General features: G+C 42.3%; 1 protein-coding gene across 2 annotated transcripts in view; it reads right to left on the minus strand.

The window, feature by feature from the left end:
* Cdh20 (cadherin 20) overlaps window positions 1-25,944 on the minus strand; it is a 244,441-nt gene that overhangs the window by 55,395 nt on the left and 163,102 nt on the right. For both annotated transcript variants that reach the window (XM_075987654.1, XM_075987655.1), the window contains one exon: window positions 8,205-8,595. In XM_075987654.1, the coding sequence (XP_075843769.1) occupies window positions 8,205-8,450 (246 nt within the window). In that variant the 5' untranslated portion in view covers window positions 8,451-8,595. The remainder of the gene's footprint in view (window positions 1-8,204; window positions 8,596-25,944) is intronic.

Raw genomic sequence — 25,944 nt, forward strand, 5'->3', positions numbered from 1 at the left:
GTACCATGCCTTGGTGCTGGTGGAAAAGGAGCTGAACTTGACCTGAAGAAAAGTTTGTAAGCAGCACTCCTCATGGTTAATGCCTCTGTCCCCCATGGTTAATGCCTCTGCCTTCCATGGTTAACGCCTCTGCTCCTCCATGGTTAACGCCTCTGCTCCTCCATGAGTTTCTGCCTTGACTTCCCATAGTGAAGGATTGTTACTAAAAGCCTCATATAGAATAAATTTTTTCTCCTCTGATTTCTTTTTGTCAAGGTGGTTTATCATAGCAACAGAATGCAGACTAGAGTATCAGGGGAGGGGAGAAGCTCTACAGTGCAGCAGACGGGCCTTTTATGACCTGGAAGCATATCACCTGTGAAAGAGACTTGCACGGAGCTGAATTCTGAGAACTAGAATTTTGTGTCTCCAGGACCCACTTGTGAAACAAGCCCTCTACCAGTTAGTTTAATAGCAGGAAGAGGGAATGCTGGGGTATCAGATCTACAGTGACTCTGGGAAATAGCCAGGGAATCTTCCAGCAGGAGCAACAGGTAGGGCAAGGAGTTAGGGTTTTCTGGCATCAAAATGTGGGAGGACTTCTTCAGGCTGGGTCTGAGAGAGAAGAGAGTACTTCTTACGTATGGTTTCAGGGACTCGGATGAGCCCTCCCCACTAAGGAAGTCCAGGAACATCTTCCTTTGACACAGAGTAAGTAATGTCAGATGGGTCTGATAATGAGAGTTTGAAAATCCTCCATGCTAGATCAGTTGATGGTTAAATAAGGGAACAAGTCTCATCTCCCTCCAGCCTCCTGCCTTCCCTATGATAGAGTGCAGTTGGGAAATGAGAAATCCCAGCTCCATCACAGTGTAGAGCTTTAACAGGTGACTACGGAGGTCAGGGACACGTTAAGAAGCTTAAAGTCCCATCTCCCCTTACCCCCCTCCAACCCCACCTTTAAGATCCCGATTTTTTGCCTGGCAATCTTGTCTACTTCCCCTACCCAGGAGGATAGCTATATGTTTTTCTTTGGGTTCACCTTCTTATTTAGCTTCTTTAGGATATCCAATTATAGACTCACTGACCTTTATTTAAGGCTAGAAACCAATTATGAGTGAGTACATCCCATGTTCATCTTTTTGGGTCTGGGTTACCTCACTCAGGATAGTATTTTCTATTTCCATCCATTTGCATGCAAAATTCGAGAAGTCATTGTTTTTTACCACTGAGTAGTATGGAGAGAAAAGTGAGAAGGGTAGGATGGGGAGAACTTGGGGCAACGGGATGATTGGGATAAAGGAAGGTTGGATAGGGGAGCAGGGAAGCACATATCCTAATTAAGGGAGCCATCTTAGGGTTAGGAAGAGTCTTGGACCTAGAGGGGCTTCCAGGTGCCCAAGGTGAGGTCCCCAGTTAGTTCCTGGGGCAGCTGAAGATAGGGAACCTGAAATGATCCTATCCTATATCCATACTGATGAATATTTTGCATATCACCATAGAACCTTCATCTGGCGATGGATGGAGATAGAGACAGAGACCCACACTGGAGTACTGGACTGAGCTCCCAAAGTCCCAATGAGGAACAGAAGGAGGGAGAAGATGAGCAAGGAAGTCAGGACCAAGAGGGGTGCACCCACCCACGGAGACAGTGGGGCTGATCTATTGGGAGCTCACCAAGGCCAGCTGGACTGTGACTGAAAAAGCAGGGGATAAAACCGGACTCTCTAAATATGGCGGACAATGAGGGCTGCTGAGAAGCCAAGGACAATGGTACAGGGTTTTGATCCTACTTCATGTTCTGGCTTCGTGGGAGCCTAGCCAGTTTGGATGTTCACCCTCCTAGACCAGGATGGAGGGGGGAGGACTTTGGACTTTCCACAGGGCAGGGAACCCTGACTGCTCTTCAGACTTGAGAGGGAGGGGGAGAGGAGTAAGGGGAGAGGGAGAGGAGTGGGGGGATGGGGAAAGGATTGGGGGGGAGGAGTGGGAGGCTGGGAGGAGGCGGAAATTTTTTTTTCTCAATAAAAAAAAAAGGAAAAAAAAGAAGCTTAAAGTCAACAAATGAATACACACGGAACATTTGGGTTTGTGAGCCACAGAATCCCCATTTGGTTGTAAAAACTACATAAGAGGACATATAAAACATTCTTCTCTAGGCACATGGAAAATTGGTATTAAAACATTTTGCTTTTATTCATATTTATTCCAGTGAACACTAAGTGAACTTCAGTTACAGCACGTAAGTACATTCTGGAAGACATCTTTCCCAGAGAAATCTTCTAGAAAGATAAATGGCTATCTCATACACTAAAATATAGTCTTTAGGATCTTAGCCAGAATATGAGTGAGTGCTGGGAAGTACATGTACATGAACAGAAATCTCAGTTGATTTAAGATTTTGGGAACAGGTGGTCTTCACACCCTTTGCCAGTGAAGTTTCTGCTTGCTCAGTGACATTCTGGAAAGGCACCGAGTGCTTCTACTTGTGGTTAGACAGGGGTCTTGTAATCCTTAGCCTCTACATAACTTGTGACTATAGGTCCGTGCCCAAGCAGACCTCTCTGTACCCTGTCCTTGTGAATGTCCATATAATCTAGCTTTAACTCGACAATGCCACGTCCCTGGGAAGCCTAGAGCAGATTTTATAAGACCATGCTGAATAAAGCTGATCTTTGTTGCTATATTCCTTCCTGAAATATCAAATACTCTGGCAGGCTCTCTAAACAGACATTTCCCAGGACTGTAGGTGGCAATCTAACTGTCTCTGGTGTAAAGAGATTAAAAGATGGATGGCTTTTCTTTCTAAAGAAAGTTAGAAGGGAAAGTACACAGATAAGTGAATATCTAAGTGTCTGTGTGTAGAGACACCAGTATGGGGTGAACCCAATGTTCACCTGGGACAGGTGACTGGGGGGACTTGTCAATGTGTCCTAGGTGGAACGCGTTTCCATGCCTCCCAGCCCATCAGCAAACATCAAGGAAGCAAGTCTTTAGGTTCTTGATGCTGCGGCACTTGTCTGAGTGATGCCACGGCTACATTTCAAGTCGCTGACCAGCTATTTTCAGAGCACTGGGAAAGAAACCCCATGACTGTGGACAAGAGTAGGGCTATGGAGAGCTGAGCTTTACTTAACACTCATGTGACCTGGCTGGTTGCCAGAACCCCTCTTCCCTAAGCCTCTTTCCTTAGGTAACGTTTGCTCACCGCCTTGTCATAAAGGTCTGTCTCATGTAACTGTGGCTGAAAGTACTAGGGAAATCCACTACAATATTGATAGCTATTTTCCTTCTGCATTATTGTTTCAGCCACTTCGTTCTGGGCTTGGGAGGTGATGTAGATGAGATTGGAAAATAGCACCCCTATTTCTATCTTTTAAAAAAGGAAAGACCGCCCTAAATTGTAGGAGAATGTAAATTAATCGCTACATATTAGTATGTTACTTTCTTAAATGTATTTTAGCAATAACCACAGATTCCTACTGTTTCACAACTATCAAGGAGTTGAATGTCTTCAGAACTCTGAATAGACTGAAGAAATGTTCATGACATAAATAGTTTTTGGGTAGACCCTGGGGACCTTGAATGGCATTTAAGAGAGGTAGCTATAGGATGTTCCTGTGAGGTCAGGAGAATGAGCACATGCCTGGCATGAGTGTTAGGTGATGGGTGGAAGCTGGAAGAAGGCCTGTCTTGTCCCTGCTCTCAGAAAATATGAGAGGATCTGACGAAGATGGTGTTATTGAATGATAACACCATCAGAAGTTTGGCATACTAGAGTAGGTGCTTTCAAGAGATGAATGTTCCCAGAGGAATCATTCCCCAGGGAGATGAGGCGGTGCCTGTGCCTTTAATCTGACCTCGGGGAACAGAGGATCACTCACAGTAGTGTAGAAGCAGAAGGAAGAAGTGAATCTAAGAGAAATTGGCCTGGAGATACCAGTATCTGCCGTGGATGATTGTGTAGAAAGAACAAAGAAGATGAAGGAGAACTTAGAGTCTGGGGAGCTTGCAGCAGCATTAGGCATGCCTTAGGAGCTGACGTGTTCTCAGAATGAACTCTGTAACACCATTGTTACTACTGAGCACTCCAAAATCACAATGAGCAATCTCCTAGGTACTGTGCTAAGCACTTTATGTGCATCGGTTTAGACAATTCTTACCACATCATCAGGTGGCCATTTACCCATTCACTAAGCATCTTTTTAGCCTCCCTTTATGTTCCAAGTGACAATTTTAGTGCTGATTACAAAATGAGAACAATGTTCTCGTCCTTAGGGAGCTTCTAATCCAGTCAGAGGTTTCAGATACTAAACATGTAACTCAAAAATACTGCAGGCTGTGATTATTGCTGTGAAACAAGCATTGGTTAAAATTATTTGTTATTTTATATGTGAATATGCGTGCCTTAGTGTATATATGTGCACTGTGTGCATGCAGTACCTGAGTACCTGTCAGAGCTCCTGGAGGTGGAGTTACTGGTGGCTGGAGTGATCTACTGTGGGTCCTAGGAACTGAACTTGGATCCTCTGAAAAGAGCAACAAGTGTTCTTAGACACTGAGTCATCTCCCAGACCCAGGCAGTGATAAACTCTTACATAGGTTTCGGCCTATAAAGGAGCCAGGAAAGCTTTAGGTTCAAAATGAGCAGACATAGGAAAAGGTACCCACTATGGAAGAAGCCAGGAGAAGGGCATTTTGGTGTAAGTAACCATCCAGAAAAACCTTGCAAATTGTGGGAATTGCGAAAGGCCATGTTTCTGGAACATAAGCACCAGACAGAGAGTAGCATGGGCCATAGGATCTCAGTGGCAGGTGGTTGGGAAAGCTACAGGGGAATGGATGTAGATTCTCCCTCCAATTCAACGCGAAGACATGAAAGAGTCTTAGGTTGAGTGGTGGGTGGGATAATCTGACTGCCTTTTTACAAAGGTCACATGTGGAGATATGCTGGAAGTGCAGGGAGACATGAAAGAGTCTTAGGTTGAGTGGTGGGTGGGATAATCTGACTGCCTTTTTACAAAGGTCACATGTGGAGATATGCTGGAAGTGCAGGGAGACATGAAAGAGTCTTAGGTTGAGTGGTGGGTGGGATAATCTGACTGCCTTTTTCCAAAGGTCACATGTGGAGATATGCTGGAAGTGCAGGGAGACATGAAAGAGTCTTAGGTTGAGTGGTGGGTGGGATAATCTGACTGCCTTTTTCCAAAGGTCACATGTGGAGATATGCTGGAAGTGCAGGGAGACATGAGGAGGATGGCAGGGAACGAGGAAGCCATTTACTCCAGTGAGAGATAATGGCGGAAGTACAGGATGGACAGATGAAGGGCTTGGGATGTTTTTGACACAGTAACGACAGTGTTTTAGGTGGAGAGAATGTAGAGCATTGAGAAAGAAAAAGAAGCTATTAAGTTGTCTGTGTGTGTACATGTGTTTGTATACGTGATGTTTATATATGTGTATGTACAAGCACATGTGTGTGAATGTGGGTATGCACATCCATGGCATGATGTAGTGGGGTCAGAGGAAACTTCTACTTTGTTTCAGACAAAGACTCTTCTACGTTGTTGACCACTGTGTATACTAGAACTGATGGCCCACACATCTTCAGGAAGTCTCCTTTCTCTACCTCCCATCTGGTTGTAGGGGCACTCGGAGTGCAGATTTACTTTTCTGGATTCTAGCTAAGGTCTTCACACTTACATGGCAGACACTTCAACTGCTGAGCCACTTCTCCAGCCAGACTACTAGGTTTTTGGTTCTAAAATGGGGTCCTGGAAATGCTGAGATAAGAAAGATTGGGGAAGGGGATTTAAAAAGGTAAGAGTTTTTATGTAAAATAATGCATTTAGGCCCATGGATCATAAACATGAAGACACCAATTCTCTAGGATTTATGAATACAAGGGTTATAGAGTTGTGTTCGAAAGAGATGGAGATTTTGTATTTAATGACCTAGAAATGGTGGTTAAAACCATACGCATGAGGCTGGAGAAAGTACCAGAACTTAAGAGCGCTTGCTGGTCTTGTAGAGTACCCAGGTTCAGTTTCTAGCACTTAAAAGACAACTCACAACTTCTTGTAACTCCAGTTCCAGGGTATCTCACGCCCTTTTCTGGTCTCTGTGAGCAGTAGACACATGCAATGCACATGAATATGTACGTGCGGGCACATACTCATCCACATACAATAAAAACAAGTAAAGCCTGAGGGGCGTTGAACTTTGTACTTGCAACCATTTCATAGTCTCAATCCAGAGTAAGGGACCATGTTGGGGAATATTACTTTAAGGTGTGTTAGTTCTGTTTATGCTGTGGAACATTTGGTTCATGATGCGAAGATGTGTGCTTTGTTTCTGCTGCATTTCTTTAACTCTCTAAAATGCCGGATGGTCTAACACAGAGCTGAATGGCCAATAGTGAGGCAGGAGCAAGGAGAGGTGGGACTGGCAGACAGAGTATGAACAGAAGAAATGAGGAAGAGGAGGAGCCTCAAGAGAACAAGGAAAGGAGAATGCTAGGGGCTAGCCACTCAGCCACACAGTCAAACATGGAGTAAGAGTGAAATTAAGATATACAGAAGTAAAAAGAAGAAAAAGCCCAGAGACAAAAGGTACATGGGGTAAATTAAGGAAAGCTGTCTAGAAACAAGCCAAGATATGCCCAGGAATTCATAAGTAAGAATAAGCCTCCATGTGTGATTTGTTTGGGAACTGAGTGGTGGGTCCCCAAAAGAACAAAGAACCAAAGCAGTAAGAACAAAGACATCACACAGCAGGATCAATTAAGGGAAAAGGCATCTTCAAAAACATTGAAATACACTTTTAAAGAGAGGAAAGCATAGCACACAAGCAAGCACAGCTAGTCTTCTAGGAGACATGTCTGGGCAGAGAGGGTGGGAGGAAGCAGACAGCTCACTAGTCAGGCGTCAGTTGGCAGAAGGCTAACAGTTGAACCTGAAATAAAGGAAGAAACCAGTATTGTGATGGACATTGGTATTGTGATAGTTCAGGAGGTCAGCAGAGCCCAAGGCCATGACTGGGAGTTTTCATAAAATGAAGTCACTGAGCAAGCAATGCAGGAGTTCTTAGCAGTAATGGAAACAGTTTCATGACTGTGGTCAGGACAGGGCCTGGTACCTGGATTAAGAAGGGACCAGCAGGGGCTGGAGAGATGGCTCAGCAGGTGAAAGTGCTTACCAGTTTTCAGAGGACCTGAGTTTAGCTCTCATCATGTTGTTTACAACTGGCTGTAACTCCAGCTGCAGGGGATCCAAAGCTCTCTCTGAATGCAGTAGCCATTGTAGCTAGACATGCTCATGAGCACGCATGCATGCACACACATACACACACACACATGCATGCATACACACACATACACACACCCACATGCATGTGCACACATACACAATTATAAACATTAAAAAACTTAAAAAAAACCAAGGAAATAGTTGGTATATAATTGTTGAGGACTCTGGTTCACAGGGCTCCCTGGAAGCTCCTGGCAGAACTAGGCATGGAATCACATGTGATTGTCCTGAATCATATTCTTACAAGTGTTTAAGTTATCATCTGAATGAATTATTTACTTTCTAAATAATTTCTTGTCTCCCATTCTCTCTTCCTTGGTTTATTTCATTGGATGGTCAGTCTCTGGTTAACATACAAATAAGACATACAGAAGAGAAAACTAGGTTTAAAAATAAAATGATGCACAAATTAAGGGACTTTGAATATAGTTTATAAATATATTGATTGTTTCTAATTAACCCCAAAGCAGTCATACTAGGAAATTACGGAGGAAGAATATTTTATCCTTTTGTTGTTGATTTTCATTAAACGTAGATCTCAAGCTAGACCTTTATAAACATGCACACACAGATACACACACAGATACACATGCACACACACAGTATGAACATTTTACTCTTCCCATTGTGTTGTTCCCAGAAGGTTGCTGCCACCCCTGTAAAGGGTTGTGTGGTCTCTTCCTATAAAACACAGTTGTGTTTTTTCCTCCACTGAACAGAGACAGGGAAAAAGAGAGAACCCCTCTCTCCTTGTCTACCAAAGCAAAGCTGTGTTTTAGCTAGTGGCCAACTCAGGTCCTGTTAGCATTCTGAACCTCAGACACAGGCTAGGTGGGTCATTCATATCCAGCTTACATTAGAACCCAACTTAGGCATCAGATACCCTGGGAATTTCTCTTTCTACTGGGCACATCTTACCTTGCCGACATATAAAGGGTCAGTCCCAGTGTATTCTTCCAGCACGAAAAACTGATTCCAAACCCAGCTCCTCTTGCTTCGCAGATGTGGCTGTGGCCTGTCTGAGAAGAGTGTTTCTAGTTCAGTTCCTGGCATTGGAGTGATGGAGAGAACGGTGCTTATAAGGTTCATCAGTGCCCAGAAGTACAAGAACGTGCTGAGTCCAAGCCGACTCTTTGCATTGCTCATTCTACCCGTAGTCCACATGGGCTTGCAGAAGTCCACACGTCAGTAGGATGGGAAGCACTGGTATTGCGTATTTTCCAAGTGAAACAAGTCACGCCACAGGTTACTGGAAACTCATTGCTTCCCAAAGGTTTCCGTTTAAATCAATCCACTTGGAGCCGAAGTCCTGTCAAGTTAAGGGAAACACTGTCAGGGGATTCCTTCCTGGGGGCTGCTTGCCAGTTTGCCAGTAATGGTAGCAAATGTTTGGCTTTCTGCTCAATCAGGCAGCTGGTTATCCCTTAAAAAATGTTTTCTTATAAATAGTATTTTGAGCATAAAAGCGCATGTATGTTACTATAATCAGCCCCAAACACTTGGATCTGAATTCTAAGACAGTAAAACTAGTATAAACTCTTCTCAACAGTAGCTTACCTTGAGGGCTAGACTTGCTATTAACTGGCTTGAAAGATTAATAGTATGTTCTTCAAAAGGTATGTAATCAGAAAACTTCCTAAACTCTTCAGAATGGCATTCGCTTCTAAAATTTGCTTCCACCAACGAGCATTTCCACCAGCTCAACTGCTCTCTTAACTTATTAAACATAGAAACGTTAGACTCCTTTTTCTTCTGCCATTGGCAATCACGTTGTACCTGTCCCTGTTATTGACTATGCTATGAATCGTGAGCTTCATTTATAAGCAGCCATGGACTGCTTCTGATGTTAATCATTTTCTGAACTCATGAGAAAGACGTTCACACTTTACTGCTTCAGCTGCAAAGCGCCAATAGGGGCTGTTGACGTGACCTTTCTAGGTATGAATGGCCAGTTAATCATCATATCCTTCCTTCACAGGGGACTTTAAATGCTGTTTGTCACATGCCACCATGAGAAAGCTAAGAGTTGATCTAATAGATTTCCTTTCCTGACCCAAAAGACTCATTTAGGAAAAGGAATGTTAACTTTTACCTGGCAAACACCTTTTCATCAGTCACACTTCTTCTGAGGCTATGGAGTCAGATTTAAACAGAGACCTCACTCCCAGGCTATGACCACATCAACATTTCCTTCCCTTCCATGACCGGGCTTGATGAGGTAGCGTTGCCCTCAGGCTACTCATAGAGCAACAGAAGTATTTTCTTTTGGGGGCTTAATATTTTCACTGCTAACTTGAAGAGCTTTTGTTGTGACTTACAGCAAATGTGTACACCTGCAGGTTTCAGGTCAGTACAACTAAATGGTGATTCTTTTCGTGAAAGTGACGTAGAATGAATGCACTGATGCTGAGTCAGGTCCCCCCTTCCACCTGTCATCTTCAGAACAGGGCTTAGAGTCCTCTCTCATACTCATCACTGAGATGCACAAAAGTATTTAAAAATAACTCCCATCATTCATACAGTGTCATTCAGTCTGTGAGAAGTCACATCAGTGAGAACTGATGAAGAGGAAGAGTCTGAGGAAACCGCTTCTGTAGCAACAGAACAGGGTGGACTTGCAAGCTAAGTCTGCCTTATTTAGGCTGATTCGTTTGTGATATCGGTAGAAGGTGAGCTCCCAGATAGTAGGTGTTCTTTCTCTTCATGGATTCAGCAACAGAAAACAAGACATTCTTTTTTTCCAGTCCATGGCTAAGGGGAGGTGTTTTAGAAGGAGGACACTTCATATGGGAATAAACTTTATGGAAAAGATAGATGAGGCCCAGATATGCCTTCTTGGGGACATAGAAGGTGAAGTAGAGTATATCACCCCACAGAACCGGTAGCCCGATGGCCATGTTTGGCAACCATAGGAAATGAATAGTCTATGCCTTATCTAGACACACGGTCACTTAGAATTTCTCCAAGAGAAGCAGATTAATTTAGACAGGCCAGCGTCTTATTCTTTCTTTGCCTCTGACTTGTCTACGTCAAGTTATCAAGGCAGTGATTGGAGCTCTGCTGATTGACTCCATGAATGATTCCCGCATTTACTTTCCTTATCTGTTAAGCAGGAATAGTAATTCTTCTGTCCACTCAACAGAACGCTCTTGAGAACATGATGGGATAATACAGGTTAATGACAAAAGTGACCTCTGGCATTTCTTGAATTACATAAATTGCCTGGGTCTTGTGTGAAAATAATGAAGACAAGCATAAGACATATTTCATGGGTACAACTGGGAAGAAAATCCTCCAAGGGCTTGTGATATAGATCATCCCACAAATCTCTGATATGTGATAAGTACTGTTTGATAGAAAATTCTGGCTCAGTCCAAGTCTATAGTAACCAGTCATTTAGTTAAATGAAGATATTTAACAAGGGGATAGTTACTAGAAAACTCTGTAGTAGTAGAGGAGTTCTAGGTTGAATTTATCTTTGTGTGTGAACATAAGTGCATTTTGACTAATATCATGACATATACGATTCCTCTATAGCACTCTTATTAGTGACTTTTCTATGGCTCTCTTGAGGACCTTGCTTTAGATTGCATGTACACATGTGTGTAGGTATTTAAAGGTTCCTGCTATGCTCCTATTGACTAAATATCATGAACAGAGCATGATTTGAGGAAATATTGAGGGAGTTTAGGTAATGAGCACTGTATTCTCCCATCTCTCATAAATTAGACAAATATTCTTGCCAATTAAACTTTCCTGTCCTTACCTATAGATATGATCTGAAAAGTTCAAGAAAAAAATTCCAGTGGAAGTTTTGTGATGAATATTTTGTAGGCAGTACAGCTTTTATCTTCCTCCCTTGCATATTTGGCCCCTACAAATGAGTGCAAAGATTTTATTTTCTCTCCTCTGACTGTATATGCACAGGTGTGACTCTCCGGTATCTAGATTGTGTTGGCCCTCCGTGATTCCATGAAAGCTGCTGGTCCCTAGGCCCTCTCAGATCCAGTCATAAAGGTTTCCAATGCCTGTAAATGCCTCCCACCATGTTAGGGAACTGGGTAGTGACAGGTGATGGAAAGCACAGTTTTGTTGCTTGATGTTTTGGTCCTTCCTGGTTTCTGTCCTCCCACCAGGTCCCACAGCCGTTTACCCACAAAGAAAATCACACAGAGGTTTACATAAGTTATAAACTGATTGGCCCATTGTTCTTATCTGTGTTAGCCACATGGCTCTGAACCTTTTTCAGTGGGGCAGGTCACATCCTGTTTCTTCTGTGTCTGGACAGGACTGGGGAGAAATGGGCTTCCTTCCCAGAATTCTCCCGTTTTCCTTGACCCACCTATACTTTCTGCCTGGCTACTGGCCAATAAGCATTTATTTAAAACATAATTCACAGAATACAGAATTGTTCCACACCACTTTCCCCTCTTTTTTAAAAAACAAAGGAAAATATATATAGTCCACTTTTTGGGGAGTGTGGGCATAGTTTTCCAGGCTACTTCTGCCTGGTTGAGGGTACTGATAATCTTATGGAGACCTAAAGAAAATTTAGAGTTATGATCAAGTCCTGTGAGGCTTGATCATCTCAGGCAGCAGTCTTGAATCTGTTCTTAATGTAGAACTTAAACATCTGGGCCAGCTGTTCCTACTGGAAATTTCTCAGATGGTCTTCCTTGATTAAGCCTGATTTTTCTTAATTCAGAATAAATCCACAGCCTCTCATTTCCTGTGGAAACAAAAGCAAAATCTCTTCTCCAAAGTAACATATCTTTTGATGTCAATTTTGAAGTCAAGGTATTTCCAAAATACCTATCTTGGATTAATTCAGCAGCATTTGTAAGCAAATATCTTTTAGTAGCTGTTGTTCCTTCCTCAGCATTCAAACAATTCAGAGACAGCATAATAACATACAGTATCCAGATTCTCTGTGTATTTTCCATCTTTATGTGGATTTACTTTAACCTCTATTTCTTTTATTTTTACTTTTACTTTTTGAGACAGGTTCTCTGTATATCTTTGGCTGTCCTGGAACTCACTCTGTAGATCAGGCTGTCCTTGAACTCACAGATATCTACTTGCCTCTGCCTCCCAAGTGCTGAGATTAAAGGTATATGCCACCACACCTTGACACAGAGGTCCCTCTTCCTCTATCTCCCAAGTGTTGGGATTAAAGGTGTGTACCACCACACCCAACTACTCTTTCTTTCTTTTTAAGGACTTTTACCTTTATCCTGCATATATTTTTAACACATTGTAAACCATTTAGAGGTTTTATTCATCTCTGAATCTCTTTTTACTGTATATTTCTCTTTTTTGACCACATGAATCTTTAATTTGTTAAGCAATATGGAAAGGATTAAAGCTGTGGCTGTGATGGCTGGATCCAGCCCATTCCTTAGCTTAATGAGATTCTAGGCTCATTGTGTAAGTACCACTGGAGCCATGTTTATTTCTACAACGCTATGGTGTTTCAAGGTCCCTACTAGTAAGCAAGCTGCAGCAGTGTGCTCACAAACCACATTCAAATGCTCCATTGTTGGACTGCCTGCCTGAAAGTGTCAGAGTTTGCCCTGGCATGATGGCCCAGAAAGCTGGCATTTTAAAATGGCATGGCTTGTTGTCTGCTACAGCTGAAAACCAAAGCACATGTGGTTAGCTTTTCATCAACACCATTTAAGTGTTTTGTGCCAGGACCTCTTAAAAGAGCTGCAAGTTTTTGCAGCTAAAGCTGAGTCAGGAAGCCTCTCTTAAATAAGAGTGCTTGCCTCTAACAAGCAGAGCAGACCTGAGAAATTGCTGCTACCAAGAAGCCATGCTTTACTCTATTCTTTTCTGTCTAGAATTACTTCCCAAGCTTGGTCAGGCTTTATGTGGATACAGTAATTCACACATTGGAGCCATTCTGTGAGTAGCCAGTTAAGGTGGCACACACCTTTAATCCCAATGACAGATCTCTGTGAGTTCAAGGTGTGGTAGCACACACCTTTAATCCCAGCACTTGGGAGGCAGGGGCAGGTGGATCTCTGTGAGTCAAAGACAGCCTGTGAGAAAGTTCCAGGACAGCCAAAGATACACAGAGAAACCCTGTCCCAAGGGCCAAAAATTAAAAATAAAAGAAATAGAGGTTAAAGTAAATCCACATAAAGATGGAAAATACACAAAGAATCTGGATACTGTATGTTATTATGCTGTCTTTGAATTGTTTGAATGCTGAGGAAGGAACAACAGCTGCTAAAAAGATATTTGATTATGCTGCTGAATTAATCCAAGATAGGTATTTTGGAAATGCCTTGACTTCAAAATTGACATCAAAAGGTATGTTACTTTGGAGAAGAGATTTTGCCTTTGTTTCCACAGGAAATGAGAGGCTGTGGATTTATTCTGAATTAAGAAAAATCAGGTTTGATCAAGGAAGACCATCTGAGAAATTTCCAGTAGGAACAGCTGGCCCAGATGTCTAAGTTCTAAATCCAGAACATATTCAAGACTGCTGCCTGAGATGATCAAGCCTCACAGGATACACCAGTCAGGACTTGACTCTAAATTTTCTTTAGGTCCCCATAAGATTATCAGTGCCCCCAATCAGCATGAAGCAACTGCAAAACTATGCCCACATTCCCAAAAAGTGGACTATATATATATTTTCCTTTGTTTTTTAAAAAAGAGGGGGAAATGGTAAGGGACAATTCTGTATTCTGTGAATTATGTTTTAAATAAATGCTTATTGGCCAGTAGCCAGGCAGGAAGTATAGATGGGTCAATAAGACAGGAAGTAGAGGCAGGTCGATGAGAACTGGAGTATTCTGGGAAGGAGGAAGCTCATTACTACCCAGTCCTGCCCAGACACAGAAGAAGGAAGATTTGTCCTGCCTCACTGAAAAAGGTACCGAATAATGGGCTAATATAAGCTGTAGGCGTTAATAAGAAGCTTGAGCTAATGGGCCCATCCGTTTATAACTTATGGAGCCCTCTGTGAGATTTTTGTTGGGGCTAAACAGCTGTAGGACCTGGTGGGAGGACGGAAACCCCCAACAAGCAGGCCCTCATGTTATACAGTTGTAACGTCGTAAATGAATTTAGACAGATTGTGATAATATATACAGCTTTAATGGGGAAATAGACTTACAGGACCACAGGTTCCCTCCACGAACAGGGAAGCAGAGAGAGCACGCAGGCTCCCGCTCGCCCGATTTATAAGCAAACCTTCGCCCGAGGCTAACATGCCCCCTAAGGGGCTGGGCTTATCCCTACATACAGTTTCTGCTTCTTTAGGGGGAAACACATGAGAAACACTCCCTGCCTACGTTTCCAGAAAGAGAAAACCAGGGTGTACAATAGTAATACTTGTTCTTACCACAATTAGAGTTGTTTTCTACAAAAGAGGGGAAAATAAGTCATATTAGAGTTATTAACGATTTTGCAATTATAGATGATATGATCTCACATTTATATTTTTCCTACAGATATGAATAGATTGTTGGTTTGAGGTTAATTACTGTTCTTGTAAATGAAGATGCTGCCATGAATATCTGTATACAGAAGTCTGCTTTTAGGAGAATACCCATGCCACGGAAAGACTACATTAGTGGAAACTGACTTCTGTGTTAAATGACTCTTTAGAAAGTTCCCCACCCCCTGTTCATCTGAAAGAAAGCAAGCAGCTTGGTAATGAACACAGTAGGAGGAAATTAAAGTTGTGCTCAAAGCGTGTTCTCAGTGAATTGTTTATTTCTTTACTTAAATTCGTTGTGATATTTAAAATGTAGATGGGAGGATGGTTACTGCTTTCTCCTTGAAATGAACTGGGCTTTAATGGTCTTCCTCCGATTTCTCTCCTCATTATTCTAGTCTTCCTGAGCTTTTCATGGAAATGGAAGAACTGCTCAGAAAACCTCAAATGAGTCTCTGCAGCAGAAGTTGATGCTAGAGACTCCCTGTAGGAAAGGAGGGTGCGCTGATTTAGTGAAGTAGTTAAGCATGTGTTGACAGTAGTATCTGCTAACATATCTGAAATGCTTATCTCTTTAGTAAACTTCAAAAAATTCATGTAAACTTCAGGGAGTTGACTTGGATCCACTTCTTGCAGGTCCAGTGGATTCCAGAGAAATATCCCCAAATTTTTCTACCTGTGTATCCTTGAAGGTGGGATCCCTCTCCTCTGGTTCTGGGGCTCTCCTCCTCAAACTACTAAGACCATAGGCTTGAAAGTTTCAAATATATACCCAAGATAAAAAATTTCCCCTAAACTCCGTAGTTTTACTTCTGTCCCTAATATATATCTGTTCCAGGAGATTTCTAAAGAACTGGAGATTGCAAGCTGCTCCAGACTCACCAGCCATAGTCCCTCTGTTGGGATTTCCAATCAGCTTGAGCTTTTGCATCCCAGAGGGCTCCAAAGCAGCTACCCCCAGGTGGTCCAGCCTTAAGCTGTTCCAACTTGCCCTGCCCTTCCCTACCCCATATAGTCTTACAAGGCCTGGAGATCTAGTGAAACAGCTTCCTCTTCTTGCCTTGACCAGCATTCCAGCTTTCTTGGGTCCCTAAGAACAATGCCCCAATGCCAGTCAGAAGTAGTTATAGAAAAGGTTGCATCTTCTGTTCTCATTTATTTTTTTATTTTTATATTATTATTACAAATTTTCACCTCTTCCCCTCCTCCCATTTCCCTCTCCCTTCCCCCCATTCTCCCTCCTCCTCCCTCTCCAGTCCAAAGAACAGTCAGTGTTCCCTGCCCTATGGGAAGTCCAAGGTCCTCCCCACTCCATCCAGGTCTTGGAAGGTGAGGATCCAAACAGACTAGGTCCCCGCAAAGCCAGTACATGCAGTAGGATCAAAACTGAGTGCCATTGTCCTTGGCTTCTTATTTATTATCAACAAAAAGTATCAAACCCAGTACAAATGTCTAAAGGAGGTACCTATAAACATTTAAAAATGACCCCTATCACCAGGTTCTCTCAGCATCCCCCAGTTCCTATATGTTATAGGGTATGGCTGGCATACCCTCATCTTAAACGTCCCTAGCTAAGAGGCAGGGCTGCTCTCCCTCTGTTTCCCTTCCCTGTATAATCCAGCCATTTTCATTTACTTTTTATTCTCCTGGCTCTTTCCCTCTCTAATCTCCTTCCTCTCTTCATTTGGCCTGACTCATGGTCATTGTTCACTCTGGACTCTCCCAGGTGTCCCTGTCTCTGGCTATGCTCTCCCTTTTATATGCAGTAAATCTTCTCCTCCACCATATCTAGGAGCAGGTATGTCCTTCCTTTATTATTATTTTTTATTCAGTATCACTGTTTTCAGGTTTCTGTACTTCTTCAGCAGTCACTTTGATTCTTATTATGAGCTTCAAAAATGTACTTCAAAGAAAGCAAGGAAAGAAAAACTTCATGGAGATCTTAGAGATCACAATGAAACATGACAGTATACCATAAGGTGCCTCACAATAAATCAGGTTGTAGCTCAGCATCCCACACTGTTCCATGTTTCAATCAAGGGTCTCTTGAGAGGCTTAAGAGTCAAACTCCTTCAGTATAAACTAAGGACTTGCAGAGAATGACATGTGTGGTCCCAGGGAAAGATATAATAAAATGCTCATACAGTGACAATCTATTTAACTGTCCATTCCTTTATCATATTTTTTATCTTGGGTATATATTTGAAACTTTCAAGCCTATGGTCTTTATTTATCACTCCTTGGGAATTCCATGGTAACTTTGTCAGTCATGTTTGGACATTCCTGAATCTGTCTGCTGCCTTAGGAATCCACTGCAGAGGGGTGCATGGCACAATTCTGAGTGCTGGAAAGAGAGAGAGTCCTCCGAGTAGAAGGCAGTTTCATTACTTGCAGAGGATTCACCTATGCCTATCTCTCCCAGTAGTCATCAGGTAAGAAAGAACCCCAGTCTTCAGGACAAGAAACTCACCAACCCACCCAAAGTCCTCTGCTGCTGAGGCCCTCGACCCCACGTTTACTGAGAATAGAATCTTTCTTCATACAATCTATCCTGATTACAGCTTCCTCTAACTCTACTCCTCCTAGTTCCCCCTTCCATTCCAATCCTCTTTCCTTCTGTCTTTCCTTAGAAAAGGGCAGGCTTCTAAGAGATAACAACAAAACATAACAAAATAGAATGTAATAAGATAAAACAAAACCCATCATATCACAGTTAGACAAGGCAACCCAACAGAAGGACAGGAGCCCGTAGAGAAGGCACAAGAATCAGAAATCCACTTATTCACACACTCAGGAGTCCCACAATAATACTAAACTGGAAGCTATAATGTGTATATATATATATATATATACATATATGTGTGTGTGTGTGTGCATGTGTGTGTATGTGCATATGCAGAGGACCTGGTACAGACCTGTGCTTGAAGTTTCAGTCTCTGAGTTCATATTAGGTTTACTCAGTTAGCTTAGAGGGTTGGCCCTCAATTCTTAATGGATCCAGAACATCCCAGGTAAAGATTTTTAGTTCTATTATTACCCCCCCCCTCCAGAGTCCTTACCTGCCCCACAGCACCTCATTTTCTCCAATTAGTGTTTCTAAGATGGGCTCTGTCTTAAAACCACTGTGCAAACATTTCATGTGCTCTTTTACCCTTTAAGGAAGTGGTTAGTAAACTGATGGTGTATACAGAACTGAGAGATTGTGGCATTTGAAACAGGAACAGAAGAAGAAACAAGAGGACACCCAATTTCCCCAGGGATTTCTCAGGGTGAGTAGGCAGCACCCTTGCTTCCTCTAATTTTAGTTTGTATTATATCATTTCTCCTGGTGTTGGTTCAGACTGTCATCAGCTCTCCTCTTCTCTAGCTGCTTGCACTCTCCATCTTCCCTATAGAAAAACTAGTGTATGCACAGGGAACTGTGACATTCACACACAGACCTGTGGGCTAGATGTTGTAGCTAGAAAGCAGAAGAGAACTTAACTGAAGGTTAGAACTGTGCTCCAAATTAATGAAAATGGTTCCATAGGCTCTTAGGAACTGGCACTATCAGGAGGTATGGCCTTGTTGGAGTAGGTGTGACCTTGTTGGAGTAGGTGTGACCTTGTTGGAGTTGGTGTGACCTTGTTGGAGTAGGTGTGACCTTGTTGGAGTAGGTGTGACCTTGTTGGAGTTAGTGTGACCTTGTTGGAGTAGGTGTGACCTTGTTGGAGTAGGTGTGACCTTGTTGGAGTAGGTGTGACCTTGTTGGAGTAGGTGTGACCTTGTTGGAGTAGGTGTGACCTTGTTGGAGTAGGTGTGACCTTGTTGGAGTAGGTGTGGCATTGTTGGAGTGGGTGTGGCATTGTTAGAGTGGGTGTGGCATTGTAGGGTAGGTGTGGCATTGTTGGAGGAGACACATCATTGGGGGTGGGTTTTGAGATCACAGCAACTCAAGTCAGCCCTAGTATGTCTCTCCTGCAAATCAAGGTGTAGAACTCTCCTTCTCCAGCACCTTTATGCCTTTATACCACCATAATTCCCACATAATGATAATGGACTAAACCTCTGAATTGTAAAGCAGCCCCAATTAAATGTTTTATTTTTTAAGAGTTTCTGTGGTCATGGCATCTTTTCACAACAATAGAATGTTGTGTAATATTTGTACACTATGCAAAACAGTATTGCTGTGATTGGTGTAATAAAAAGCTGAAAATTAATATCTAGGCAGGAGGTATAGATGGGACTTCTGGGCAGAGAGAGGATGCTGGGAAGAAATTAGAGTCACCAGTCAGACAGAGAGGAAACAGGAAGTACAAGATGGAAGAGAGATAATGCCATATGATAGAAGATAGATTAATATAAATAAATTAATTTAAGTTATAAAAGCTAGTTAGGAACAAGTTTAAGCTACAGGTTGAGCTTTCATAATTAATGATAAGTCTCCGTGTGATTTTTTTGTGGGCTGGTGGCCAAGAGGAATCTATGTGTATATAGAAACCTCCACTAAAGCAAAGGTTGATACCAGGGACTGGGATATTGCTGTGAGAGGCCTGACCATGTTTTTGTTGGAGGCCTGTGGAGTTTGGGATTTTGGATTAGAAAAGCAGTTAAATGCTTTAAGGGTGGTTTAGTTGACCATCCTAGTAGGAGTATTGAACTGGCTCAAGAGATTTCAGAGCAGAAGAATATTTGTATGTGGCCTAGAGATCATTCTTTTTTGTCTTCCTTTTGTCTCTTTTGTCAGACTTTTGTCTGAAAAGTCTGCCTGAGCATAAACTGAAGAGTTTGGGTTAATGACATTGGCAGAGAGAATTTCAAAACAGCCTAGTATACACTCTGTTGTGTGGTTACTAGTGTTCTTTATTACGAAGATCTATAATGAAAAGGAGCAAACAGAACAATGAAAACCACAAAACATACAGTTCAAGGAGAGAAGGTACACCAAGAAGTGGAATGCGGGCGGACTGAAGAAAAGCCTGACCTTAGGTGGAATACAGCGAGTGGTGACCCAGGCCAAGTCCCCACCCAGCTCAACTTCCAATTTGTGAAAAAGATTGAAAGCAAAGCTTAGGGCTGGGTGTGATGGGTATATCTTTAATTTTAGCTGTCCAATGGCAGAGTCAGGCCAGTCTCTGAGGTCATCCTGTCCACAGAGCAAGTTTCAGGACAGCCAAGCTCAGGCAGTGAAGGAAACCATGGAAAACAGAAAGCTGGTGAAGACCCAATTGAACAAGGGGGCCATGTTCCAGCCCCAGCAAGCAGCAGAATTTGGCAGCTTCAGCTTTGTGGTTCTGGCATTAGAGTCAAGGATAGAAAAAAACAGTTATGGAACCTCCCCCTGCAACTAGAAAAGTGGCTGGAGTCAGGCATGTGTCAAGGGTGTCCCTACATGGAGGCTCAAAGAGGACACTGGGTGAATGGTGATGGTGAACCCTGGATTGTGTTGGGGATTCCAGGGCCATGGGCTGCCTGCTGGGGAGAGCTGCGAAAGAGAGTGGAAGCAGCCCAAGAGAAAGGAGAGTGCCGCAGTCAACAAAGCTGAAGGGAGGGGGCATCTGAAAAGTGCTGTGAAGTCAGATGGAGATGCAGAGTTTGGAGTTTGCCCAGCTGGTTTTCAGTCTTGCTTTGGTCCAGTATTTCCTCGCTATGTTCTCTCTCCATGCCTTTGGAATGGTAATATATATCCCCTGCCATTGTATGTAAGAAGTATATGACCTGCTTTCTGATTTTCTGGGGGATTATAGTTAAGAGACTGCATTAGTCTCAGACTTTGGACTTTGGATTTGTAAACCATGCTGACACTATTATAGACTATGGAGACTTTTGAAGTTAGACTAAATGCATTTTGCATTATTATATAGTGATAATATATGTATATGTATAAATATATACATATATATATATATATATATTGTAGAATGTGATAGCTTGAATTAAAATGGCCTCCATAGGCTCACAGGCTACTGGGAGGTGTGGCCTTTTTGGAGTAGGTGTGGCATTGACTTTGAGGTATCAGAAGTTCAAGTCAGCCCTAGTGTGTCTCAGTCTTTTTCTATTATCTGCAGATCAATAAATATAACGCCAAGATCCTTCTCCAGGGTCACGTCTGCCATGCTTTGCACTATGGTGGTCATGGATTGAACCTCTGAACTGGAAGGCAGCCCTAATTAGATGCTTTCCTTTCTAACAGTTGCTGTGGTCAATGATATGTCTTCACAGCAGTAAAACCCCAAAGAAGGCAGGGTGTGAGTGTGTCTGGGTGAATTTGTGTGGGGTGGGATGGTGTATGGAGGTGGTAGGAATAGAGAAACAAAAGAGCAACAAGCTTAATTATGTAATTAAGAACTGGATTTGAAAGCTGTAGCTGGCCCCATCATGAAAATGCACTGATGTCCTAGCTCCCCTCCCTGGTCGGGATTAATGGCATTCCCACTTTAAGAATCCCGCTGCTAGATCCATCCCCTAGCCTTCTCAACTTTGCATCTACATTAGAAACAGTTCTGCAGGTGAGAACACGTGCTTCCCTCTCAGTGCCTCTAAGGCCAACACATCCCACTGGTCCTTCCACACAGCAGGTAGTAAGTGCTTTAATCCTCTTGGAGGCAAGAAGTTTTTGACCTACTTTTTCCTTCCTTCATTTTGACTTTTAATCAAGCTAATGAAACTGCAGCCCAGTCCATAGGCAGTTTCTCTGACAGCAGTCAGACAAGAATGATCACTTTTGATTTCTGTGGCTTGTCCCACGTCCTCACTAATGTCTCATCTTATTAAACATTTATAATTGTGTTAATTTCATAAGTGTTTATTAAAAACATGTACTTAAAATACAATTATTTGATTAAAGTTCTTTGAGAAGGAGTTGAGGACAGTTGTGGTGGCATACACCAGTAATTCCAGCACTCCAGAGGCAGAGGTAGGAGAACTGTCAAAGGTTTGTCGCCAGCCTGGTCTACACAGTGAGTTCAGGGCTGCGTGATGACAAAATCTGAAATAAAAGAAAAAAGCGAAGAAAGAAATGGTAAGCTACTGACCTACAATTTCCTTCTGCTCTTTGCCTTTGAGTCCCTCACTGAACCACTCATCTCTGGTGACTCCAAGGCTGTGCCAAGTGGACAGTTAAAGTGAATTAGGAGGAACCATAACAATTGGTCTGTAGGGCAAAGAACTTGGAGCACAGATAAATTTGTTATCTAAATGAAGTTTGTTTGTTTGAGATAGAGTCTCCATGTAAACCCAGAGCATACCTGACCTGATACTCCTGGAGGATCCTAAGAATCTTGAGTGCTGGAGTCCAGTCCAGTACCACCACAGCTAACCTAAGATTAAGAAGCAAGACTTTCTATCAAATACATTTACCTGGAGCATGAGAGGCTAGCCAGAAAAAAAAATCATGACTTAGTATTTGTATAATTTTGATTTTGAGCAATGACCTAAAGTCCTTGTGTAATGGCATTTCATTTGTAATTTAATAAATAAAGCTTGCCTGAGTTCAGAGAGTAAAACAGCCCCACTGGTCAGCCTTACAGACCAGACAGTGGTAACACACACCTTTCATACACCTTTAATCCCAGTAGCCTTGTTGCCATAGAAACTGGTCAGTGCATGCCTTTAATTTCAGTGGTGCATGCCTTTAATCTTAGTCCTAGAGAGACGATTATAAGATTTATAAGACATAAGATGGGAGGAGACAGCTCTCAGACACAGTCCCATTCTGAGAATGCTGAGGCAGGATCGCCATTTCGAGATAAGAGCCACTGGCTTGGCTGCTTTGCTTTTCTTCAGGTTGAGCCTCAATTTCTGACCGTGAGATTTTATTAATCATGCTTCATCCTTGAGTCTGACTTTGTCATGTACAGATGCTATAGTCATAAACTATCCTAGAAGACCTTTAAACTAAAACATTGCTACCATAGTGTCTGACAGATGGGTAAGCTTGTGCCTGAAAAGCAGAAGTGCTCAATAGATGATTTTTGGCTTTGTCTCCTTTAAGAAGTGTATAGTGTGGGGGAGGAGTAGTAGGAGTGAGCCCTGACATAGTAGCATTATTAGCAGCAAAGGCAGTGGTGCAGCCATCTGCAGCAGGATGAACTCCAGGTGGTGTCTGGAGTGCTCATTCTCTGCCAGGCTGGGGTAGAGCATTCACATTCGTCTTGTCATTTAATTTTTCAAGAATTATATGGATAGATTTTTATTTTCCTACTCTGCAAGGAAATCAAGAGTGGTGTGCAGAAGTCAGTTTTACAGACATGCAAATGGTCACTGCTGGTGGCCACAGCTAGAAAGAGGCCAAGCTGGGATTTTTCCTCAGGAGTTGTTCCCAGCATGCTCAGCCTCAAGTACTGCATCACAGATCTGACTGTGACAAGGGCCACAGGTCCTTACTTGGCTTGTCAGGAGAGGGAGATGCAATTTTTGTGAGAGACAGAAGGTTTAGGGAAACTTACGGCTGGCCCTTGAAGGACAGAGGTGGACATTTCAGCTTCAGAAAACGCTGACCCAGAGGTGGTGTTTAAAGTGTCAGGAGCCTGCTTGGGAGAATAGTATAATTTCTTAGAGAACAGAGCCCATTTCAGGGAGTAATGAGCACTGGGGAGATGGCTCTGCAGGTTAAGCACTTGCCACGCAATCCTGAGGTGTTCAGATCCTCAGTATCCACATGAATGCTGGGTGGACATGGCGGCCTGTAACCCTAGTGCCTAGGAGGTGAAGGCAGGGTTCCTGCAGCAGGCTGCTAGAGAGACTAGCTGAATCAGTGAGTTCAGGGTCCATGAGACATCTGCCTCAGTAAAGTGGAGAGCAATCGAGGAAGACATCTGACATCGACCTCTGGCCTCCATACAAACCCACACATGTACACTAGAATACACGTACACATTTGTGTGTACACCACATACATACTTGAAAACATAAGTAAATTAGAGTGTAATAAGGTACGCTACAGGAAATCAGGACAAGTCACTACTGCAGGGAAAGCTTTGATGTGTTTCCAACATATGGATCTGTTCATAGTGCCCTAGCCAAGGCTCTGACAGGCCAGAACTGCAGCGAGCAAAGACTGCTGGCGAGGAAGGCCGGGAGAAACTGGGAAGGGCATGGTTAGACAAAGGGCCTGGGAAGGAAGAGCAGGTTAGATATTGGGAGATACAGGCTCTCCAGGACTTTTCCAGTGTCAGAGAAGAGGCCCATGACTCTTTGCTGGGCTGTGGCAGGAAGTGGGGCGGAGGCATTCATTAGAGATAATAAATTTGGATTTAGACTTTAGGATAAAAGATTCATCATTCCTTGCCTGATTATTTTAAGAGGCAAGAATTTTCCTTCTCTTTCTAGTCCAAAACTTCAAAGTAGCTTTGGGCATAAAGAATGTGAGCCCTTCCCTCTTAGAGAACATCTTGCCTCTTGCGGGGCTCGAGCCTTGACCCAACTCCCCACAGCTTGGGCTGTGTGTGTGACAAGTGGCTTCCCTGTGACTGCTTTGCTGAAATTTCAGCTTCACTTTAGCCAGCAACTTTGGACTTGTTTCTATTCAATGCTGTTTCTTCTAAACATTTTCTCCCATTCTGGAACAGTGAGTATTTAGTACTTCTTTTTCTAGTGTGCAAGAAATGACACAGATACTATTGTTGATCTCTCCAAGAGGAAAAACAATGGCCTACTCCCTTAAAAAAATAGAACAAAGCCTGGAGAAGTGGCTCAGTGGCTAACGTTGCTTGTTGCTAAGCCTGGAGACTTGAGCAAGATAACCCTGGGCTGGGAATGCTGTAAGAGAGCAGACTCCCATGTTTTACAGACTCCCCTCTGACTTCTACTTGTGAACTGTGGCAGGCATATGTGTATCCACACTTGAAAGTGCCCCCCCATACACACCCACACACGTGCACATCATAAACATTTTTAAAAAATTTAAAAGTAAATAAAAACAGATCTTTAATTGGTATTAATTATTTTCTTGTTAAAGTTCAGTAAAAATTTCCACTTTATGGTTTTAGAAAAAGATTCTTGTAGAGCACAATATATATTCTAGAATCTTAAGACTAGGTATAGCCCGGCCACTCCAAATAAGAGCTGGACAGTTTCCTTAATGTTATAAGCCTAGATGCAGGGTAATGTCCTGTAAAAGGTTGTATCAGGTTATCATGACCTAATCTTATAGATTACTATTATCATTTTAAGATTAATTCTTCCGGTGTTCCCTCTCTGGTATCTTCTTAAAGCTCTTTGTATAGTTCCTCTCACAGCTTTGTTCAGTATTATAATCACTTATATATTTTATATTCATATTACATGATCTTGGAGACATAGGTAATATCCTTTATTCATGTACCATTGACAAGGCAATAATGGACATAAACAAAATACTTAGTAGCAATGAATTTTTCAACTGTAAAAATGTGTTTACAGTTGAATATTATTTCTGCCTTAATGTTTCTAATCCAATCAACTTTGTATTTTCCATGTTCAATTTTAATATTCATTACGCATTTACATTTATCTTGCAGTGCCGGTATTGGAACCCAGGACCTTGCACTTGCTAGGCAAAATATTCTATTACTGAGCTATTTGCCCAGCCTTTTCATACCAGTTCTTACCAGGACACCTTAGTGAACATCTTAAGGGAACCAAGGCCATGGAACATTAGCACACAGCAAGGAAATATGGGGAGATTTCACAATTGAGGTCCTTCTGAGCAGAAATGTGTATGCCCTTCAGTGTGAGAAGTGCTTTGGAAAGGCAATATCTCACGAAGGTCAAAGACCTTTGCAGAAATGCTTCGGAATCCCATGTGGGAACTGGGATTGAAAAAATTATAGCATTCTAAGATTATGTGATATTTATCGATAGTGTAGTTAAGACTTAACACCAAGTTATCCCTGGAGATTGAGATTCATGTGGGTGGTATGATACGAGTTTATTTAAGTGACTTATTACATAAGCATAATAAGCACCGAAGAACTGAATAGTTAAAAAGGAGGTTCTAAGGAAACCTAATTATTTTAAAATAATTTATGTCTTAATACTTAATTCATAATAAATCTTACATCAATTTTACATAGCCTTTAATGACTTTGATTTCTTCAGAAACTTGTAACTATTATGGTCATTGTATTCCTTACATTTTTTAAAATTTTATTTTAAATATTAACTGTCTGCATGATTGTGTGAGGGGGTGAGTGCACATGTGAATATTTCCATACGTGTGTACCCTAGTACATGCATGGAGGTCAA

The sequence above is a fragment of the Microtus pennsylvanicus genome, chromosome 10, assembly GCF_037038515.1.
Source record: "Microtus pennsylvanicus isolate mMicPen1 chromosome 10, mMicPen1.hap1, whole genome shotgun sequence".
Taxonomy (NCBI): Eukaryota; Metazoa; Chordata; class Mammalia; order Rodentia; family Cricetidae; genus Microtus; species Microtus pennsylvanicus.